This window comes from Ptiloglossa arizonensis, chromosome 5 (assembly GCF_051014685.1).
Source record: "Ptiloglossa arizonensis isolate GNS036 chromosome 5, iyPtiAriz1_principal, whole genome shotgun sequence".
Classification (NCBI taxonomy): Eukaryota; Metazoa; Arthropoda; class Insecta; order Hymenoptera; family Colletidae; genus Ptiloglossa; species Ptiloglossa arizonensis.
The window spans coordinates 21,438,451-21,462,580 of NC_135052.1; the positions used below are offsets into that span (position 1 = coordinate 21,438,451).

Below are 24,130 nucleotides of genomic sequence, written 5' to 3' on the forward strand. Positions count from 1 at the left end.
GTTTTCATTCACGATTCTTCGTACCACAGGGAAACCTGAGCCGAAAACACGTTGTCCGCCATAACGAAATTGACGTTCCGCGAGAAATTTGCCTAGACGTGCACGATCGCGAAAGCGAAAGTTTGTGTCGCGTCACGTGGTTCTATCGTTAGTGACACTCGAGTAGAGTTCGGTCAATGGTAGTTTAAAATAGAGAGAGGCAAAGAGCGAGGCGGAGTGGCGCCTTTCCATGCACGACATACGATCGGTTTTCAATGGCAGGAACGTTTCTTTGAAAGCCATTCAGTTGACGGAAAAGTCAGGTTACGTTGGTTCATACGGTTATCGCAATGATCGCCCGTTTGCTTAATGAACCCTCCACGGGGTTGACTGGGGGGGCCCTTCAACCCTTTCGGTATCGGTTCTTGCACCCCGATGCACTGAATGCGTTGCGATTTGGAAACGTCTCGCTTCGCGCTTGGAACGTGGATAAACGAGGTAGTCGATATGGGTAGTTAGCGAGAAATAGGGATTAGGGGGCTAGGTGTAATTCGTTGGATATATTTCTTACTATTAGCGTTAATATAATTGTAGATATTCTGCTGAATATAGTTATATGTACTCTTCTGAATGTACCTGTATATATTCTTCTGAATATACTTATATCTATTCTTTTGAATGAAGATTCTGAATGTAGCTGTAGGCATTCTTCTAAATATAGCTATATCTATTCTTCCGAATGAAGGTTACGCATGTAGGTATTCTTTCTGGATACATCTACATCCTAGATAGTCTTCCTGGATATACCTACATCCTAGGTAGTTTTTCTGGATATTCCTATAACCTAGGTAGTCTTCCTAGATATATCTATAACCTAGGTAGTCTTACTAGATATATCTATAACTTAGGTAGTCTTTCTAGATATATTTATAACCTAGGTAGTCTTCCTAGATATATCTATAACCTAGGTAGTATTCCTAGATATATCTATAACCTAGGTAGTCTTCCTAGATATATCTATAACCTAGGTAGTCTTCCTAGATATATCTGAAGTAGTTTTCCTGGGTATACCTACATCCTAAATAGTCTTCCTGGATATACCTATATCCTAGGTAGTTTTCCTGGATATACCTATATCCTAAGTAATCTTTCTAGATATATCTGAAGTAGTTTTCGTGGATATACCTACATCCTAAATAGTCTTCCTGGATATACCTATATCCTAGGTAGTTTTCCTGGATATTTCTATAACCTAGGTAGACTTTCTAGATATATCTATATGTAATTTTTAGGATGTACCTATATCCTAGGTAGTCTTTTTGGATATACCTAGGATATACCTATATCCTAGATAATCTTTTTGGATGTACCCATATCCTAGGTAGTCTTCCTGGATATACCTATATCCTAGGCAGTCTTTCTGGATACTTATACCTATATCCTGGGTAATCTTTATAGATATATCTAAAGTAGTTTTTCTGGGTATACCTACATCCTAAATAGGATGTATCCTTAGGATACATATCCTTCCTGGATATACTTATATCCTAGGTAGTCTTTCTGGATATTCCTATTACCTAGGTAGTCTTCCTAGATATATCTATATGTAATTTTTTTGGATGTACCTATATCCTAGGTAGTCTTTCTGGATATACCTAGGATATACCTATATCCTAGATAATCTTTTTGGATATACCCATATCCTAGGTAGTCTTCCTGGATAAACCTATATTCTAGGCAGTCTTCCTGGATATACCTATATCCTAGGTAATCTTTCTAGATATATCTGAAGTAGTTTTCCTGGATATACCTACATCCTAGATAGTCTTCCTGGATATACCTACATCCTAAGTAATCTTCCTGGATATATTTATACGTATTCTTCTGAATATACGTATAGGTATTCAGAGCAGAGAAGACCAAGTTTTTAACGGGAATAATAAAAACTAAATTCCAACGAATTACCTCTACTCCCTAAGTTTCTATTTATTGTTAACTATCCTCGTCAACTGTCTATCCACGTTGCACGCATGAATCGAGATATTTATCTATTTCTAGGTATTCAGAACTAATACATATATAGGTTTCTTTTTCTATTCATTAATTAATAATTTACACAACAGATAGAAAAGGAATCTAAAACCAACATCAATCATTTCTTTCGCAATCCTAATCGAAGAAATACGCACTTTGCCAAATCTCTTCCACAATTTACAAAATAGTTCTGCTCGATAACTTCTTTCCAGTGAACAAATAATCCAAAACCAACATCAGTCGTTTCTTTCGCGATCTTAATCGAAGAAATACTCACTTTACCAAATCTCTTCCACAATTTACAAAATAATTCTGCTCGATAACTTCTTTCCTCTGAACAAATAAACCAAAACCAACATCAGTCGTTTCTTTCGCGATCGCAATCGAAGAAATACCCACTTTAACAAATCTCTTCGACAATGTACAAAATAAATCTGCTCGATAACTCCCGATCGAGTGGAAAATAATCTAAAACCAATATCAGTCGTTCGTTCCGTAACTGTAATCAAAGCAGCTATTTTAACCGTACTGTTCGACAAGTTACGAAACCGTTCTGTTCGATAATTCCTTTCCCGTGGAAAATTCACTCGACTCCTGGGAACAAAAACGGTCCTGCGGAAGCGTTCGGAGCTGAATGGGGCGCGCGATCCAGCGTCGAGTGTCGCGCGCGGACCGTTCGCCGATACACCGTGAAATATGTGAAATTAAAAGCACAGGGGACACGTCTGTTCGCGGTGATGCGAGACGTCGCCGTTTCACGGACGACGCGGCACCGTTTCCACGAAGGGGGAAGCAATTTCATTTTCGCCCGAACAAATTCGAACGTCATCCGGGAACCGAGCGGATTGAAAGCGCTCGGAACGCGACCGTTTGAATTGAACCGAACAGGACTGGCTCGCTTCTGGAACAAAAGTGGCTCATCGATCGGCATTCTCGGAAATTTAGCGACGCTTTTATCGTATCACGGACTCGATACGTGGAACTCGGATATCGATGAAATTTGCATCGATCGAAATAATTGAGACGTCGAGATCTTTTGAAATTAGACGTTTGGAATGTATCGAATAGAAATGAGTATATTCTTTGGGTCAAAGGACTTTATTGCGTTTGGAAATCGGACTTTGTGTTCGATATGTTGAACTCTGGTATCGATGAAATTTTTATTGATCGAAATATTTAAGATATTTAAGATGTCGAGATCTTTTGTAGGGATTGAAATTAGAAGTTTGGAAAGTATCGAATAGAAATGAATATATTCTTTGGGTCAAAGAACATTATTTTTTTTTGTAAATCGAACTTTGTGTTTGATACTTTGAAGTCTAATATTAATGAAATTTGTATTGATAGAAATATTTAAGAAGTCGAGATCTTTTGTACGAATTGAAATTAGAAGTTTGGAAAGTATCGAATAGAAATGAATATATTCTCTGGGTCAAGGGACATTATTTTGTTTGTAAATTGTACTTTCTATTCGATACATAGAACTCTGATATGGATGAAATTTGTATTGATCGAAATATTTAAAATATTTAAGATATTGACATTTTTTGTACGAATTGAAATTAGAAGTTTGGAAAAAATAGAAACGAACATATTCTTTGGGTCAAGAGACATTATTTTGTTTGTAAATCGCCACATAGGAGACACGTATGCAAAACTGATCGATCATTGGTCGTTAATCATCACAGGTAGAGTGTCATGAGGATAAACTATGATCTCGAATGAATTGGATACATTGAGAAAAGATTGTGAAAGTTTGTGCTTAAGTATGTGAAAAATTCAAGAATGTGCAATCTGTAGGAAATTGAAGATTGATCGAATTTTGAACAATTTTTAGAATTCCATCGAATGGAGGTACGATAGTCGATGTAACGTAGTATTGGTCTATTGAAATATTTAAGTAGCGAGTTATTAAGATGCTCGTACAATATCGAGGTATTTAGGTATTAGCGTGTCCGACTACTGGGGCATTAGGTCACTGGGGTGTTAGGGGTTTCGATGTATTGTGGCGCTGGAATATTGGAGCACTTGGGTAGTAAAGTACCGAGGTAGTTAAGTATTGTTAATATATTGTTGTGCCGGATCATTGGAATACTTGGCTGTGTGTATATACGTGTACTGAAATAATAAAATATCGGTGTCCTGATGTACGGAGGTAATTAGGCATAGTTGGCGCAGTGGAGGACTGATGTATCGCATTACTTGGATATTAGGTTGCTGAAATATTTAAACGATGTATTTGTGTATTTTGATACACTTGCTCGGATCAGTGGAATGTTAGGATATTCGATCATTGGTATGTAGAAGATTACGATCATTGGAATGCTGGAAGATTGAGTTCTCGCAGCATTGAATCACTGGAATGTTTATTAGATGAATTATTGGGTCGTTGAGATCGTTCGAGTATTGGTGTATTGAGTCATTGAGGCATTCGAGCATTCAGGTATTTGAGTATCGAAGCATAGGATCATACGCTAATTGAAGTTTTTAAAATTTAAGTATAGATGCTCTGGAATATACAAATTATAGGTTATCAAAGTAGAAAAGTATCGAGGTATTGGAGTATGTAAGTGGAAAAGTATCAAGGTATTGAAGTATCGAAGTGGAAAAGTATCAAGGTACTGGAGTATCGAAGTGGAATAGTGTTAAGGTATTAAGATGTTGAAGTAGAAAAGTATTAGGGTATTGTAGTATCGAAGTAGAAAAGTATCCGTGTATTGGAGTATTGGAGTAGAAAAGTATCCGTGTATTGAAGTAGTGGAGTAGAGAAGTCCAAGGTATTGAAGTATCGAAGTGGAAAAGTATCAAGGTACTGGAATATCGAAGTGGAATAGTATTAATATATTGGAATGTTGAAGTAAAAAAGTATGAAGGTATTGCAGTATCGAAGTGGAAAAGTATCAAGGTACTGGGACGTTGAAGTAGAAGAGTATCAAGGTATTGCAGTATCGAAGTAGAAAAGTATTCACGTATTGGAGTATCGAAGTAGAAAGTAATCGGAGCTTCGGCATATTGCAGTAGAAAAGTATCGAAAGATTGGAATATCAAAGTATCGAAGTATGGTGGTATTGAAGTGTAGAGTCAGAAGGTATTTCGGTATAGAATTACCAAGATGTTAGATTATAAGGTAATCTAGTATGTAGGAATTGAGATACCGATTCTTTCGTATATTAAAGTATTGAAGTACTAAAGTAACGAGGTATTGAAGTATTAGAGTAACGAGGTATTGAAGTATTAGAGTAACGAGGTATTGAAGTATTAGAGTAACGAGGTATTGAAGTATTAGAGTAACGAGGTATTGAAGTATTAGAGTAACGAGGTATTGAAGTACTAAAGTAACGAGGTATTGAAGTACTAAAGTAACGAAGTATTGAAGTACTAAAGTAACGAGGTATTGAAGTGTACTTACTCCGATTAGGGTCTTTATGTATTGAGATATCGAAGAATGAAAACAATGGGTGTATTAAGGTACTGGATCTCGATACTAGTCTACCTAGTACCATAGTATCGGTGTATTAAAGTTTCGAAGTATTGAGATACTGAAGTATACCGAAGTATTAATGTAACGAGGTATTGTAGTACTGGGATTGGTGTATTAAAGTTTCGAAGTATTGAGACATTGAAGTGTACCGAAGTATTAATGTAACAAGGTATTGTGGTACTGAGATAGTATTGACGTATCATCATGACAAGTATTTCTATCCAAAGTATTTCTTCCCCTATCAGAGGCAACGTAAACCAATATAAAGTTGCTTCTCTTAAATTTTCTCGTCTCGAAATAAATCCCAGACTCCAATTCGAAGAAAAGCTGCCATGGGTAAATACCATGGAAACGGATTCAGTTGACAAACTTGTCCTGGGTAAATACGTTGACGAGGCAAAGTTCGTCAACCAATCAAACTCGCGCTAAAGCCAAAGTAATTGAACAGCAGTTTGAACCTCGAACCCACGTTGTTTAATCATGGATACAGTTTACACGGTTGTGGATCGAATAAGAACAAGTGTGTCGGGTATCGATCACTATTGTTCAGGTCAGCGAAATATTCAAGACGTTGAGATCTTGGAACGCTAAATCAGAGTTTTTTTCTTCTTTTTTCGAAACGATGCGAAAAACACTAATTGCATCGATTTATCGATGATGTATATTTATCCATCGTATGTTGCGTGCATTTGACTCCTTAATTTTAATCGCACATTACGTATGAAATAGTGTGACGAATGTACGTTTCCTAGTTTTCCGATAGAAGTGAATTTCTTTTATTCATGAACATATTTGCATAGCATCGCGTGTTTGCGAATTATTAACGTGTTTCGTGTCGTCTTATGACTCATCCACGTTTACGATCGCGGGGTATCTATTAAAATATTTATATTCTCACTCGAAATATTACCATTGTCGTGGAACATTTCGCGCGAAATAGGCACAAAATCGCTGCTCCACTTTACTCGATAACTTTTCTTATATCGTTGAAATTATTTTTCAATCCCGGATTGTTAACCATCACAAAGATCAGGATCGCTTTAAATCAAAATTATAACTAATACTTAGTGTTGGGTGAAATTTTCAATAATTCACCGCGTATTGAACAAATTTCAAAAATTGGAAATATCGTTGCATCAAAAAATAAGTGGAAAAAATTTCGAAAATTCGAAACATCGTTGCATGAAAAATGAGTTGAAAAATTTCGAAAATTCGAAACATCGTTGCATGGAAAACGAGTTGGAAAAATTTCGAAAATTCGAAACATCGTTGCATCGAAAAATGAGTTGAAAAAATTTCGAAAATTGTAATTTTTATTGCATCGAAAAATGAGTTGAAAAAATTTCGAAAATTGGAATTTTTATTGCACCGAAAAACGAGTTGAAAAAATTTCAAAAATTGGAAACATCATTGCATCGAAAAATGAGTTGAAAAAACTTCGAAAATTGGAAACATCATTGCATCGAAAAATAAGTTGAACAAATTTCGAAAATTCGAAACATTGTTCAATGAAAATCGAGTTGAAAAATTTTCGAAAATTCCGAACATCGTTGCACAAAAAAAAAAAAAATGAAAACTAAAAAGTAAAAAGTCTTCGCAGAAATCTCATTAAAATCTTTCGACAGGTGCTGACGATAACACTTTCGTTCGGTGCTATGCTCCTGGGCGTTTCCAGCTACTCCCTGATGGAGTTCCAGCAACGTCGAGCGTTCCTGGAAACCAGACAGAGCTTGGAGGTCCAGTTGGTGATCGAGGAACAAAGCGCCGAACAGGAGAGGCTGCTCCTCAGCGTGTTGCCCGAGCACGTCGCCGTGAAGATGCGCCAGGATCTGGGCGCCTCGTTGGACACACAGTTCAAGAAGATCTACATGTCCAGGCACGAGAACGTCTCGATCCTCTACGCGGACATTGTCGGTTTCACGGCGATTTCCTCCACGTACAGCGCCAGCGAGCTCGTGAAGATCTTGAACGAGCTGTTCGCACGTTTCGATCAGCTCAGCGAGAGGTACGTATCGATTGTTTTCTCGGGAAAATTTTCTCTAAGAGAGTTCGAAGTTCGACGCCTATGGGAGAATTTACAGGGCGATTAAATAGTAAGAGTTACTATTTAATTTAACTATTAATCGCTTCTCGATTAACGAGTTTGTTTTCTTTCGAAGTTTATAATCTGGTGTCTTCGAAAGAATGTACAGGGTGTTTTAGAAGTAATTGTAGAGAAGTTTTATTATTAACCATTTCTCTGATAAGCTTTTTTTTTTATAATTTGAAATTTTTGGAAGATTGTACAGGGTGGTTTAGAAGTGACAACGAGTGATTTCACTAATGAATCATTTCTTTGACGAGTTTTTTTCTTTTAATGTTTATAATTTGAAGTCTATGGAAGATTGTACAGGGTGGTTCAGAAGTGACAGAGCAACGTGTATTCTTACTAACGAATCATTTCTCTGACGAGTTTTTTTCTTTTAATATTTATAATTTGAAATCTATGGAAGAATGTACAAGGTGGTTCAGAAGTAATAGGACAATGAGAAATTCCACTATTAATCCATTTTTTGCTTTTCTACAAGAGAATGCAAATAATGATGCAGAAGTAATGGAGTAGGGGAAAATTTCACTATTAAAGACGTATGACACTTTTCAATTATTTGTAAAATAGTAGAACGTGCACAGTACTAATTAAATCCTTGTGGATTAAAATTAAGGAAAATATTTATATTCATATTTCGAAGTACCAAAGAATATAAATATAATATTTATAGCAATATGTATTAAAGGGCAATCTTTGTACACCTCAATATACTCGTAATATTTTTATTTACACTTTCGTGGCACTATATACATATCTATCGATATTCTCCTCTAATAAACACTGTCTCAAATATTTCTACCTTCGCGAAAAATTATTTTCTTAATATCATTAATTACAAAGACCCTTCTAGACTTTCCTACAATTACCTCACCGTCTGTAACACGATTTACTTAATTTTTTCGACTTTTTTATCGCTAAATTGCGAAGATTCACGTTCACGAATACGTAACAAATAAAAGAAGAATTACGTGGGTGCATCAGACGCGAGGTGCATAATTCCGTCGTTAGAAGATTGCATCGAACCAAGTTAGATAACCTCAATTTATTCCACAGCCATTACACAGTATTACCTATTTCGTGCGTAATACTCGAGAACTTCTCGAGGTCCGATTGAGCTCGAGTGTCGTCCAGCTAAGGTTCGAAGGTCCCCTTTAGAATTCCAGCGAACTCGATTCCACTCGATTCTTCAAGTATAAACGCGTACTGCACGTCGAACAATTATCGACGTATGCGCGAAAGAAAAACGAAATTAATCGAGAACGAAAGGTGCACGCGACGCGAACGGTTTCGTTCGTTTGCGAATCCACTCGACTGACCTGGATCGAACAGCTGCGAAAACGCTTCCAGGAGATCATCACCACCACCGTCCGGTGGATAATGAAAATCCTGGAATTGCCAGCCGCGGAATTGACTTTATCGAGAAATTCCCGCAAGTCCTTTCTCCGTCTTGGTGCGCGACTTCTGAGAGACTCCGCGAGCCCTTCGCAAGCGAGTCTCGAGCAATCGATACCTCCGGGGACAAACTGGTATTGTAACTGGGCTTCAACCACGTGAGATTCTACAATTCCGTTGCAAAAATCGTTGAAAATCGTGCGAGTGATCCGAAAATATGTAGTTTGAGAGTGGAACGATTTGATTTTTTTTTTAATGTAAAGTTGGGTATAGAAACAGTTTGAAAAGTTTGAAAATTGGAAAATGGAATAATGGTCAGTAATCATTATTCACGAACTTAATTTTTTCATAAATTGGTATTGTAACTGGGCTTCAACCACGCGAGATTCTACAATTCCGTTGCAGAAATCGTGCGAGTGATCCGAAAATATGTAGTTTGAGAATGGAACGATTTGATTTTTTTTTTAATGTAAAATTGGATATAGAAACATTTTGGAAAGTTGGAAAATTGGAAAATGGAATAATGGTAAGTAATCATTATTCATGGACCTAATTTTTTCATAAACTGGTATTGTAAGAGGGCTTCAATGATGAGAATTTCTTCCTCGAATCGACGAAATTTCAATTCGGTTGTAAAAATTGTTGAAAATTGTGCAAGTAATCTGAAAATATGTAGTTTGAGAATGGAACGATTTAATTTTTTGTTCAATGCAAGATTGGATATAGAAACATTTTGACAAACTGGAAAATTACGAAAAATGAAAAAATCGTAAGAAATCATTAACTTTTTAATCTAAAATTGAATATAATCATTTGGACAACTTTTTATATTAGAAACTGCAGAAAAAGTTAGCTTCGTTATCCATTGACCAAATTTGCTAAACATCGTAATTGGGTATTGAATTAAGAATATAAAATTTAAAAGTTTCATTAAAATCCATTCAGTCAATTAAATATAAATATAAACAAACATAAAATGTATTTTCGTTATGCATAGAAACTTTGCAGTGCAAATGATCATATATACGAAATCCAAATAATAGATTGAATATCTTGAAATGTTATAAATATTTCAACTATTTTAACAATCTTTGTTTCATCATTTATTATTACTAAGAACACAAATAATTATCTTTCCGTACTTTTCGTATAATTGACCAGCGAAGTTCGTCGAAAGAATGCAAAAAGGAGAAAAAATTCTTAAACAATTACAGGAAGCCATATTCAAGCACATATATGTGTATTATAAATTCCACAAATTTATTCCATTAAACCAGTTATAGAAAAATTACTATTCATCTCGAACTCGAATCACCAACAAAAAAAAAAAAAGAAAAAATTGTTCAGCTTCGTAATTCGTCAAACAATGTCCGATAAATATTTACTAATTGAGAGGAGCTCGTTCGTCTTCGTTGGTCCGTCCCTCGTACCCTTATACGACAGTCGAGTACACAAACTGTCTGCAATAATTAAAAGGACACGTACTCGGTAGACGTATCGGTCGCAAATTCGTCACCGACGATACAAACGCCAGTGGTGTAGGTCGATCTATAAATCCACGAGGTTTCCACTTAAAACGCTCCTTGACATGTAACTTCTTTTTATTTAACAAACAGTGCCACGGAACGAAGCGTAGAGAGAGAGAGAGAGAGAGAGAGAAAAAAAGAAAGAAAATTAAATCCTCTTCCCTTCCCTTTTCTAAAATTAAATCCTCGCCACTCAACCTGGTTTCCACGCAAGGACTTCGGTCGCAAATTCCCAGTAGTATAGTCAATAAATGGCGCGCCTGGGCCGCGTATTCTACTTAAAAAGCAGCGTAACGAATATACCCGCGGCTTTTATTATCGAGTTGTCCACCTCGCGTCGAAACTTCTTTTTTCGACCTTTCGCGTAACGAACGAAATATTCGATCGTTTCTCGCGGCACGAGTGCAACGTAAAATCAATTTTACAGGTACGAGCAGCTGCGAATCAAAATCCTCGGTGACTGTTACTACTGTATCAGTGGAGCACCGGTCGAAAGGCCGGACCACGCTGTTCTCTGCGTCTACATGGGTCTGTCCATGGTGGACGCCATCAAGTACGTCCAACAGACGACAAAGAGTCCCGTGGACATGAGGGTGGGTATACACACCGGCGCTGTGTTGGCAGGCGTGCTCGGTCAGAGGCAGTGGCAGTTCGATGTTTACAGCAAGGACGTCGAGCTGGCGAACAAAATGGAGAGCAGCGGAATGGCAGGGTGAGAATTGGACATTTTTATTAACTTTGTGCTGGGAACGCTCGCTCGTGGAATGGGAGAAAATTATCGGTCGGAAAGGGACGAACAATCCATTTCCGTTCAATTTCCATTTAATTTTCAATCTCGATTGGATGTAAACCGAATCACGATACACGGGAAGAATAATAGGAATTGTCATTTTATAACCTTACTTGTGGAAACGGAAAATGGAATTTTGAATTTCGGTTGGAAATTAATATCGAATTGAATTACGATGCAGGAGAAGAATAGTGAGAATTGTATTTTTATTAATCTTGAATTTCGATTGGATGCAAACTGAATCATGATACACGGGAAGAATAATAGGAATTGCAATTTTATAACCTTACTTGTGGAAACGGAAAATGGAATTTTGAATTTCGGTTGGAAATTAATATCGAATTGAATTACGATACAGGAGAAGAATAGTGAGAATTGTATTTTTATTAATCTTGAATTTCGATTGGATGCAAACTGAATTATGATACACGGGAAGAATAATAGGAATTGTCATTTTATAACCTTACTTGTGGAAACGGAAAATAGAATTTTGAATTTCGGTTGGAAATTAATGTTGAATTGAATTACGATACAGGAGAAGAATAGTGAGAATTGTATTTTTATTAATCTTGAATTTCGATTGGATGCAAACTGAATTATGATACACGGGAAGAATAATAGGAATTGTCATTTTATAACCTTACTTGTGGAAACGGAAAATGGAATTTTGAATTTCGGTTGGAAATAAATATCGAATTGAATTACGATACAGGAGAAGAATAGTGAGAATTGTATTTTTATTAATCTTGAATTTCGATTGGATGCAAACTGAATCATGATACATGGGAAGAATAATAGGAATTGTAATTTTATTGTAATTTCTGTATAAAACTCTACTTGTGGAAACAGAAAATGGAATTTTGAATTTCGGTTGGAAATTAATGTTGAATTGAATTACGATACTCGAGAAGAATAGTAGGAATAATAATTTTACGAAACTTGAATTTTGATTGCAAAAATCAAAATTCGGTGTACGAGAAGAATAATAAGAATTGTAATTTTATCGTAGTTCAGATTCGTATTTTCTGTAAAAAATCTCATTTTTAAAAACGAAAAAAAAAATACTGCTTAGAAAGAAACGAAAGGTTGAATTTTGATTGGATTTTGTATTTTGAATTTTGATTGGAAATTATATAATATTGAATCGAACTGTAATACGCGAGGAGAATGGTAAAAATGGTGATTTTACGAATTTTGAATTTTAATTGTAATTAAACTGAATCGCGGTATAGACGAAAGATGAAAATCGGTGTAAGAAAATTAGAAAAATGGCAGCAGTTAATTTCAATCGTTAATTCGGTCCACGTGAAATGGAGAACGTAATTGCTCGAGGAGGAGGGGTGGATTTACCGTAATTAAATTTTTAATTTTAAGTTACAAAGAAATCTGGGGAAGAAGCTGAGAGAATAGCAGCGGTTAATTTTATGTAGGTATTCACCCCGCGCGAGACCAAGCGAAAGATTCCGAGGGTAGATTTATTGCAATTGAATTGTTAATTTCGGCTCCGGATAAATGAAATCGAACTTATAAATTACAGGAATGGTATCAGTTAATCTTAAAATTCCCTGTGCGGATGAAGGGAAAGATTGCTCGAGTCGAGGGTGGGGGGTGGATCTCTGAAAATTGAAGGTATAAATTTAAATGAAAAATTTTCGTTTGAATTTCATTGGGCTGCAGTGAAAGACCAAAGGAATAATAATATGTTATTTTACGGGTGGAATTACTCTTCGTAATGAATCGAAACGAGTTTATTCGAGCGAGGTGAGTACGTTTCGATTAAATTTCAGATTGTGCTTTTAATGAACCCGGATCAAAACGATAAAACGAAAGAGCAGCGGCTAGTAATATTAGCGTAGATCGGGTTCATGTATTAAAAGTACAACGTGGATGCGTCTGCTATTATAGTTAACAGATAGATGCCGTTATTAAATAGAAAGTGTAGGGAGCGTGTATTTAAAGCTTTAATTCAATATTTTTACTCCATCCCGTCCCACCTGAGCATAATTTTTCCCTCGAGACGAGGATGAATCGGTGCTTCCTCCTTATATATAAAATGGATAAACAACTATGAATGTAGGATCGATAAAAATCCGTGGAGTTCATTGCAAAGAGTTTCAATGAAATTTCACATACTCCGTTGTTAACCTTTAATATTTAATATTCAAATATTCCAGAGTAATTAAATTCGTCCACCATTAAGTTTCTTGGAACGTAATCATTTTGTAATTACTTTTTTTTTATTAAAAAAGTTCACTATATTATTTAACAATAGTCTACTGGACCGTTGGTGTAGAATTCAAGGAAGAAATGAAAAATTAATATTTTTCACCTATTATGATTTTCTCGGTGCACAGATTGTTCCCTAATATGTGGAAACTTTAATGGAATGAGACAAATTTAACTTTATTCGAGATTTGTACAGAGTGCTTCAGAAGTACATGATCATATTTCAGGAGGTGATTCTACACACTATGACGAGTAAAAAATGTGTTACGAATTTATGTCCTATGTACATTAGTTTTTAAATTATGAACGATCAAAGAAAATGTTCAAAGTGCCCCCTTCGTCCTTTGACATTTTTATTTCGGTGTATGCAACGAAAGTCAGTAATGTACTGTGCGAAGTTGAGAAATTGACATCTGGAAAAAATTGAGAATCGAAACGATCCAATCGATCCTTAAAAGACCTGCAGCTAACAATAAGTAAAAATTGCTCGACGCTGTTCACATTCTTCTATAACATGGTACTACATTTCTTTGAATTCAGAAGTCATATTTCCAGTTCCCAACTATACACGATTTGCAAGAAAGGACAAAAATTTGAAACTATTCCTGAAACTTTGAATACTTTCTTTAATCATAACTCGAAAACTAAAGTATATAGAATATGTATTCGTAAGACACAATTGAAGAAAATTTTAAAGCGTCTAAAAAAAAAAATCAATTTTTTTAAACCGGATTATCAGAATACAACAAATTCGAGCCATTTTTACTTATTATTAGGTCTTCTAAAGTCCGATTGAAACGTTCGGCTCGAAACAATTCTCAATTTCTTCCAGAGGTCAACTTCTCAACTGCGCACAGTACATGTTAGCCCCTATTGAATGCACAATAGATTTTAAACGACATTGAAATAAAAATATTGAAGAAACAAAGGAATATTTTATTCATTCTGGTCATTCTGGTAATCTGGTTTCAAAAAAATCAGTTTTTTCTTTTTGTGACACTTTGAAAATTTTCTTCGACCGTCCATGACTTGAAGACTATAGTATACAGGACATACGTGTTCATACGACATTTTTCACACGTTTCAGTGTGATGAAAATTCACCACTTGGAGTACAGATATTTCTGAATCACCCTGTGGATTCTCGCTCGCTCCAAGTTGCAGCCAAGTTTTTCGAGCTACCTACATACTTATTATTAGGTTCTTGTAAATATAAACGACGAGTTATCTTCATTCGTTGCGTTCCATAAATAATTAATCGCGAACGCATCGCTCGATATTCGAAAAAACGAATTATCGTCGATTCGGGGGAAACGAATTTGGCGAGCACGCGAGCCGGACGACGAGCGGGTTGAAAAAATATTTTTCATCATTTGTTGCTGGTCGGGGCGCGCTAATAATTCACGATGTTTGCAATCATCGTCGTTTCTTTGTCCACGTTAACCCCGTTCACGCTTGTGCGCTTTTCGAGACCAGGAAAACAAAGGGACCAGCTCGCGAGAAGCGCGAAGGAAAAGCTGTCACCGCGCACGTACACCGAAGCGTAATTCCGCGTCGCGTTAAATGATATCGATGTGTGGACATATAAAATACGTCCTTGACGCTCGCGGACACATAATGAGCGCACTTCGCGCGTATATCTTTGACGTTAATTACCCAGCGAAACGCCTCGCGAGCACTTTTTCATGCTCTGTCGTACTTTTACTTTAGCGGAGCGTATTAAAGGGCGAGGTGTCCGTAATCCCTACGGCGAAACTCGACCCTTAACATTTTCGAACAGATCCAGACTGCAGCTACACTTTCGACGATTTTTTTTTTTTTCAATAATAACATTAACGTCAACCATGATAATTCAATCGAATGATAATAATAATAATAACAACGACAATAATTCAATAGAATAATAACAATAATAATAATTCAATAGAATAATACCAATAATAATAATTCAATAGAATAATAACAATAATAATAATTCAATAGAACCATGATAATAGTAACAACGACAATGATTCAACAGAATAATAATAATAATAATTCAGTAGAACCATAATAATAATGATAATAGTAATAATAATAATATTAACAACAATAATAATTCAATAGAATAATAGTAATAATAATTTAGTGGCCGATCGTTCAAAGCAATAAATTTCTCTCTGGCTACCCTCAGAACCGAAAGATTTCTATCCTTTTGATCCCCCCCCCCCCCCCCTCAAAACGAGCGTTCCATATTTTCATCGTAACTGATGCCAAACGAAATCATCGATACCTCCCTCGGTTATGGCGTATGAACGAAATCATCGATACCTCCCTCGGTTATGGCATATGAACGAAATCATCGATACCTCCCTCAATTACAACGTGCCAAGAAATTCTATACCTCCCTCGGTTACAGCGTGCCAAGGAACTCGTTGGGACAGTAATAATAATAATAATGGAATAGAATTATTATATAATAGATGTCGCTCTATGGTATCGAAGGATTCTTTGGGGGCAATTTTTGTCTGAAATTTTGTACAAATGTTTACTTGTATTGTAATAAATTATTCCGCACAGAGAGAAATATTTCAATTTTAATCGATTCGATTCAATCTCTTTGATGTTTACTAAATATCTTAAAGTGGCACCAGCATTAATTGGTAAAATTACGAACATTTATTGTTAATATACCACCTCTTTGGTATTTCAGTTACTTGGACAATGGTAATTTGGCCGTAGTTTTACTAAAATTGCGAACAATTATTATTAATATTCTACATAACCTCTTTGATAGTTACGTTAGTTTGAATATCGTAAAGTGACGATAATTGTTGAAATTGTGAACAAATATTATTGGTTAAGTTTTCCATTGATGGAGTACATATTGACAGGTGTCAAGAATTCGAATTTTTATTTATGGAACAAAATAATTGCAAAAGAGGTTATTGGAAAACTTTCAGGGATGTTTGGCGTCTTCGATAGCGTGATTTTTAATTGTTTAATAAATGTGTACTGGATTAGAGTTGTCTAGTATTGTTTCGAAGAAAGAGATACATCCGACGCAAATGTCGGGAGACTCGCAGTAATAATTAATTAAATTGTAGATGCGAGAAACGAGGTCGATACGACATCTCATGGCGTATGAAGCGCGGTCTCTAATTAAAGAAGCTGGAGTTTAATTGAAAGGAAGGGAGGATATACATTGATTACCTGAATTGCAATTCCTTTTCCATTTACGAATTATTTTCGCTTGTTATTTAAGATAAATTAAACAACCGACGGTTGATTGAAACAAGCAATCCGTTATTTAAAAATTGTTATAGAATAGTAATTCATACTTAACGAACATTTCGTACTATACAATGAACCTCTTGAGTATTGTTCGTGAATTTCTACACATTAGTTATCGATTAAAGTTACTTTGTAAAGTGCAACCCGTGCAACGTTTTTAACTAGTTGAAAACTATTTTGTGTTTGTTTCACACTCGGTCATTTTATCGATCTAATAAAAATTTATCAAAATTAATAAAATTTTCACAAATTTACAATTGATTTGAGGTTAGGTTTTATGATAGCATTTGTAGAAGCAAATGCACATCTTTTTACTCATTCACATTAAATAAATTTAATAATAATAATAATTTGATACACATCATTATTTTACTTTTCTATGTATATCTTTATATAATACATTATTATGCTTACGCCAGAGAATCTGTCTTAATAACATTATATTCTGGAATAATAACATTGTTTCAAAGAGGATCCGATCAACCACCGATTATACAATTGTACAATTGTTTTCAAGTTTGTGTTATCGAATTCATTGACAAGTTATTCCTCTATCATTTTTAATTTTCTACCATTTAGCTGTTCTTAACAGCAACCATGGAGTAACAATAGAAAAGGTGATTTGATTACCTGATTAATGTTCTTGTATAAATTTGTACTACTCTCGCAGAAAATATTTTTCTATAATTTTAAGAATAGATTACAAATGATACACTTGTACGCCACACCCTATAAACATAATTAGCTAATGATAGAAGCTTAAAGTATCAATTCCTGCCAGCTCATCAGTGAGATATACCATTTAATATCATCTTAATACACTCTTTGCAATAAACAATGGAATATTGTTTCCTGTGTTAGGTACCGATCGATAAGTTACTTCTCCAAACACAATTTTATTGGACTCTCTAGAGCTTATAATGTAATAATAAATATTTAAACAATTCTACGTTTCAATCTTTACTTTACACTCTCTTCGGTTATTGTTTATCTGGGATATGACCACCACGTGTTCTTAAATCTATATGCATCTTGTATAGTTAATAAACCGTCAAAATAATGAAATAGAAGTGACAAATTTAATTGTTATATTGTTTATGTTTCGATATAAACGCTTTTTTGTCGATATTTTAGAATTTTTAAATTTACAAAGATGTACAGTATGCGCACAGAAAGATTGCATCTAGAGTATAGCGGGTCCCACTCTTTCAGGGGACATCTCAGTCACCAATATGCATACTCTCATCCAGAAGTATTATAACACTTATCGAAAATGAATCTAAAACTGTCAAACACTTATCGAAAGAGAAATAGGAACGAAATATTAAAGTGTTACATCATCTTTACGATGGGAAACAAATCAAAATTTTGTTCACATGAAACGATAATTCGAATCTTGAAAAATACTATGAAAAATTTATTCACACTGAATAGATAGTATTATAAACAAGAATATAACGCCAACACTGAAAACCGTATATTCCTCTCGAAACAATCTCCACCCCTTTCATCCTAAAATTGATGATATTTAAAAAAAAAAAAGTTTCCAAACTTTCAGAAGAAAGAAACAAAAAATTAAAAAATTAATATTCTCCGAATTATAAGTAACTTTCGTACAAACTTCGAATATAAAACCAAGGAAATCCATTTCTCCCATTTCCAAAGTAAAGCTCGAAACGCAGAATGAACAAAAAATAAATAAAAATAAATGAAATTGAAGAAACAAAAGAATAAAAAAATTAATATTCTCAGAATTATAAGTAACTTTCGTACAAACTTCGAATATAAAAACAAGAAAGTTTCCATTTCTCCCATTCCCAAAGTAAAGCTCGAAACACAGAGTGCACAGAATTACGTTCGGTATTGGTATCTAAAAACTATACGATAGTGGTAAAATTACCATAAAAAATCTCCTGATTCGCCGTTTACCGTAATATTTTCCATTTGCCCGCCATAATGACCGACTTCGTTATCTCTGATTCTCGTTTCAAAGCAACAACGTAATCCTCGGACAGGAATGCATTCCAGTGAAAATTCAAGCTACCTCGGCAATTCTGTCGCGTTCCGCGATCACTGGTACGAACGTGTAACGGGAGACGCTTTTGAAACAGTAAACGGTGGATCTCGAGAACCAATTCCCCGGGCGAATAATCCGCGCGAGTGATCGGGTAAACAAAGCGTCGCGCCGGGTGGAGCGCGCGCGCAAATAACCGGCTGAATAAATACTTGAAGGAGAGTGCACATCTCGAACGCGACTCTGAGCTTCCTGAACGGGGAATTCGAGGTCGAGCCGGCGTACGGTGAGAAAAGGGAGGAGGCGTTGCAGAAGGCCGGCATCGTCACGTACTTCATTGTCCGTGCGTTGAAGCCGTTCAAACCGGCGGTCACGAAGAGCCTCGCGTCCCTGACGGATGCCGATATACCGAGACAGGCGATGGAGAACGTGGATGCACCGAGACAACCGATGGAGAACGTCGACGGACCGAGGCAAACGATGGAGAACGTTGACAGGGGCACGAGGCGAACGATGGAGAACGTTGGTGACGGACGAAACAACATGGAGGACTCGGAGGAGTTCAGGCAGAGGCTGAGGGAGGAACTCGACAGCAAAGGTGACGATAATTGCGGAGTAAGGGTACAGAGGTGCTGAAATTAAATCGTGATTTTTTTTTTTCGTAGTTCGATCGCGTAGTTGGGTTTTCGATAGTTGGTCGTAGGTGGGCGAAGAATACGCGCGGAGGACCACGGGATAGGGACAATGACGGGAACGATGACGTGTCATCGCTGCGGATACCAGATTGTAAATTATATTAGAGTTGTCGACCTGCGGCGGGTATGTAGGTGTCTGATTGGATATCCGGTACTGATTTCGTTGTTGTAGAATAAGATGGACTTTTGCGAAAGTATTGGTGCGTATTTGATACTTTTGGGAAAGTATCGACCGATATTTGGTACTTCTGCGGAAGTATTGGCGCGTATCTGATACTTTTGGGAATGTATCGGCACGTATTTGGTACTTTTATGAAAGTATTGGCGCGCATCTGATACTTTTGGGAAAGTATCGGCACACATTTGGTACTTTTATGAAAGTATTGCGCGTATTTGATACTATTGGGAAAGTATCGACACATATTTGGTACTTTTATGAAAGTATTGGCGCGTATCTGATACTTTTGCGAAAGTATCGGCACGTATTTGGTACTTTTATGAAAGTATTGGCGCGTATCTGATACTTTTGAGAAAGTATCGACACGTATTTGGTACTTTTATGAAAGTATTGGCGCGTATCTGATACTTTTGAGAAAGTATCGACACGTATTTGGTACTTTTATGAAAGTATTGGCACATATTTGACACTTCTGCGAAAGTATCGATGCGTATTTGATACTTCTGAAAAAGTATCGATGCGTATTTGATACTTCTGAGAAAGTATCGATGCGTATTTGATACTTCTGAGAAAGTATCGGCGCGTATTTGATACTTATGCGAAAGTATTAGCGCATATTCGATACTTTTATGAAAGTATCGTGCGTATTTGATACTTCTGCGAAGGTATTGGCGCGTATTTGACACTTCTACGAAAGTATTGTCACATATTTGACACTTCTACGAAAGTATCAATGCGTATTTGGTACTTCTACGAAAGTATTGGCACGTATTTGATACTTCCACGAATGTATTGGCACATATTTGATACTTCTATAACAGTATCGACGTGTATTTGATACTTCTGTGAAAGTATTGACGCGTATTTGATACTTCTACGAAAGTATTGGCACATATTTGACACTTGTACGAAAGTATCGATGCGTATTTGATACTTCTACGAAAGTGTCGATATCCATTTGACAGTTCTACGAATGTATTGATATATAATATCTCTACGAAAGTGGTGAGTCTTTATAGAGTGTAACATTGTGTTACAATCTTGTATAATTTTGTTATACTTTAGTTCTAAAAGTTCTGTCTATCACCACAATTGTTTAAAATCGATTAGAGTTCGTTTTAATTTTTGATACGTTTACAATAGTAGCAATGCCTACTTATTATGCAACAGTATTCATATCGATCAAGTATTTGCTATAAAAGTATCGATACTGAAGATTAATTTTATATATACGTAGACTTTTATTTATATATATACGTAATATATACGTAGACGTATAATTTTATTTATATGTAGACTTGAAAAGATAGTCTCGGATTAAGAGGAATCTATTATTCGCATAAGTAGAATATGGACAGGCTCGAAGCTGACTATAATGTCTGACCCAATCACTATCACGGAATCTTTCTTCTCCCAAAAATACATACTCTTGTATATTTTATTATCTGGTATCGTTAGCATCGTTTTATTATTTATCCTGTCAATAGTGATAATGGATTTAACGATTCTGTATAGAGTATTGAAAGAAAGGATTCAAAATTTACAAAACCTATAATACTCAAAAATTGGTGAATTAAAATCAATATAGGTCGAACAATTAATAAATGTTAAAATTTCAGTTTTGATAATATAAGTGATTTGTCGTTTACTGTTTACCTGGTGCAATATAAAAATAATTAATTTTTTATAATTAATCTTACCTTACTTATTTTTATACATTCTTACTTCGATACTTATTGAAGGTCTTCTTGTAGGTGAAGTGTTAAAGGTTAGAAGAATTCGTTTTAAGAAAAATTGATATAGAAGACCTACAGGGTGGTCTAAAAAGTATCCCAAAGACAGCACTCGTAAAAGTAGACTAAAAGTAGTCTATTAAGACATAGATCTATTCATTTTTGCAAGTGTACACCTAAAATCCTTGACCTACTTCTTAAATCACTCTGTATAGACCCATATCAATATTTTGTCTTTTTGTAAGATCTGAAGAGTGTTGACCTTCTGATTCAATCTGTTTAGAAAACGAGGGGTCAGTTACGCCCTGAGGGTGATGTTTCTTGAGTAACCTGTCGCGACCTAGAATTTAGGATGTGACTCACAAGGGAAGATTCGTCAACTGGAAAATTCGAAAAAATAGAAAACTTCGCAAAAATATAGTTCAACCTATACTAATAACATAAGATCTTGTTCTCGTACAAAGAAACTCTTCGAGGAGTAACAAAGTATGAAAAAATTAATTTTTCTCGAATTTTGTACAGATCAAAACTACTCCACATAAAAATTGTATATAATTTATAATATAATTCATTTTTCTCAAGGGGTGAGAGAAACAAGAAATACTCTTCATTAACATTACTTGAAACTTCCTTTCTGGAAAGTCACCAAATCTTAAAATTTTTAAAGTGTCGAAATTATCTTGTCAGAAAAAAAGCATCATTTCACTTTAAATATTTTCTTCGTGGAACAAAAAAAATAGTTGCTCTGGTGTCTAAAATCTATTTCTTGCACCCTCTTTTACCTAACGCCACAAACACTGCAAGGAGACTTTCAAAAATGTTCAATTCATAGAATCGAGACAATTTAATAATTAATTCGGCAACGAGGTATATGATTTGTAGGTGGAGGAGCTGATTTAAAGGGACACGCTCATTGGTTGACGCTGAGATTCAAGGACGCGAAAGTGGAATCAGCGTTTCACCACGCCGAGGAAGCCTTTTCACCCCTGTCCCTTATTGGTGGACCGTTGGTGATGATCTGTGCCGCCCCAGTTTGGAGGTTTCAACCCTGGGGACCGTTCACTTGGGGTGGCTTGGGGGTAGTTGTCTTGTTTGCCATCGTTTTGGCAGGTGCCACCTGTTTGGGTAGCGCTGTCAAGGCTATGTGGCTTAGGAGAGCCCTGGCCCTAATGATGACGTTCTCCCTAGGCGATTTCCTGCTTCTCGATATGGTACGATCATCTACGATATTGTTCAAGCTCCGTGGCAAACATTTCATTGAGTCTATGGATGTAGATTTACGTACATTTACGTAGATTCCAACAGAGTGTAGACTCTGCGTTAATTTTGCTACCCAATTGAAAAAAAGAAAACTAACGACAGGATGAACCACAGAAACATTCCTATAATTATTTTTGTTGCTAGACGAACCGATCAAAAGTTTTGTCAGCAAGGATGACTCGATCGAGAAAGGTCCCTCAAATTATTGAATTGTTCGGAAAAAATCGTTTAGTTTTCCAAAATGGAGAATATATAATTTAATAAAATGTTTCATTTTCACCCAAAAAAAAAAACGAAACGACTTTTCGAACAACCTAATAATTACATTAGATTCTTTGTCTTCTTTTGTTGTTATAAATTCCCAATGTCACCTTTAAATTTTTCATTCAAAGAGTTCATTTACAATTCTGTAATAATTTTCTGATCGTTCAGCCACAATTGAAACAGAATTGATAAATAATCTGACCTTGCACGACTTTCGTTACTTGAAAATTAATATCGATAAAATATAATCTTTCAAATAGATCCTCTTAATTTCTTTCCGTTCAATTTATCCTTACTGAAATAATCCTAGAATAATAACAATAATACAAATATTGAGATTGTTTATTCTTGTACGTAATCAGGATACAAGTAACAGAGGTGTGAATTGCTCTTTTTCTTATTACACAGAAGAACAACAGGGAAATTAATTGTTTATTACCTTGATACTTAGAATTGATCCGTACCAGGAGCTCGCAGAAACATTCGTTCCCCCTCCCCAAGCCCAGTGAAAGTCTCCATCCCCACCTAATTCGTGAACCTCGCTCTCTTGGCCGAGCTATACCCAACTATGTGCAGTTACAGTTAACCATCGTCTCTAAAATGGCTGTTGATGTCAATGGGTTTACTCTTGGACGCTTCACAGAGCAACTGCGTTGTCATCGAAGAAGTCATCCCGCCCTTCAACGCGAGCACAACCCCATCGACGAAGTGTCCGTATCCCTCCTATTACTCGTACATCGGTGTCCTCACGTTGGTGGCAATTTCGATGCCCACCTACATATGTTATCTCGGCAAAGCGTACCTCATGTACGGGATAGCTGGCATCCAGTGTTTCATCAACATCTGTCTACTCGGTTCGCGGTTAGATTGGGAGGACCACGCCTCGTCACCATTCGATCCAGTTGCTTTCCCATCGAAATATTGTCTCTCGACCACACTGCTGATCGTAGCCACCTCTTTGGTCATTGTGGCCAGATACGTGAGTAACGAGATTCTATTTTTCATTCTGAAAGTTGCACGGTGAATATTGAAAATTGAACCTCGAAGAAAACGTCTATTTGAATTTCTTCTTACACTGGGTTAGGCCACTGAAAGATTAATTTGGGTTGAAAACGGTATAATTTGTTCGTTTTCAAGAGCCTGTGTTTGTGAGCAGGAAAATGGTGGTCATTTGAGGGATATTGTTTTTTCATAGAT

At 35.9% G+C, this 24,130-nt stretch overlaps 1 protein-coding gene across 1 annotated transcript in view; it reads left to right on the top strand.

Annotated features, from left to right (window-relative positions):
* Ac3 (adenylate cyclase 3) overlaps positions 1–24,130 on the top strand; it is a 49,667-nt gene that overhangs the window by 15,172 nt on the left and 10,365 nt on the right. Inside the window, exons 2-6 of the mRNA XM_076312714.1 lie at positions 7,120–7,499; positions 10,929–11,213; positions 19,022–19,401; positions 22,292–22,620; positions 23,577–23,912. Of these exons, the coding sequence (XP_076168829.1) occupies positions 7,120–7,499; positions 10,929–11,213; positions 19,022–19,401; positions 22,292–22,620; positions 23,577–23,912 (1,710 nt within the window). The remainder of the gene's footprint in view (positions 1–7,119; positions 7,500–10,928; positions 11,214–19,021; positions 19,402–22,291; positions 22,621–23,576; positions 23,913–24,130) is intronic.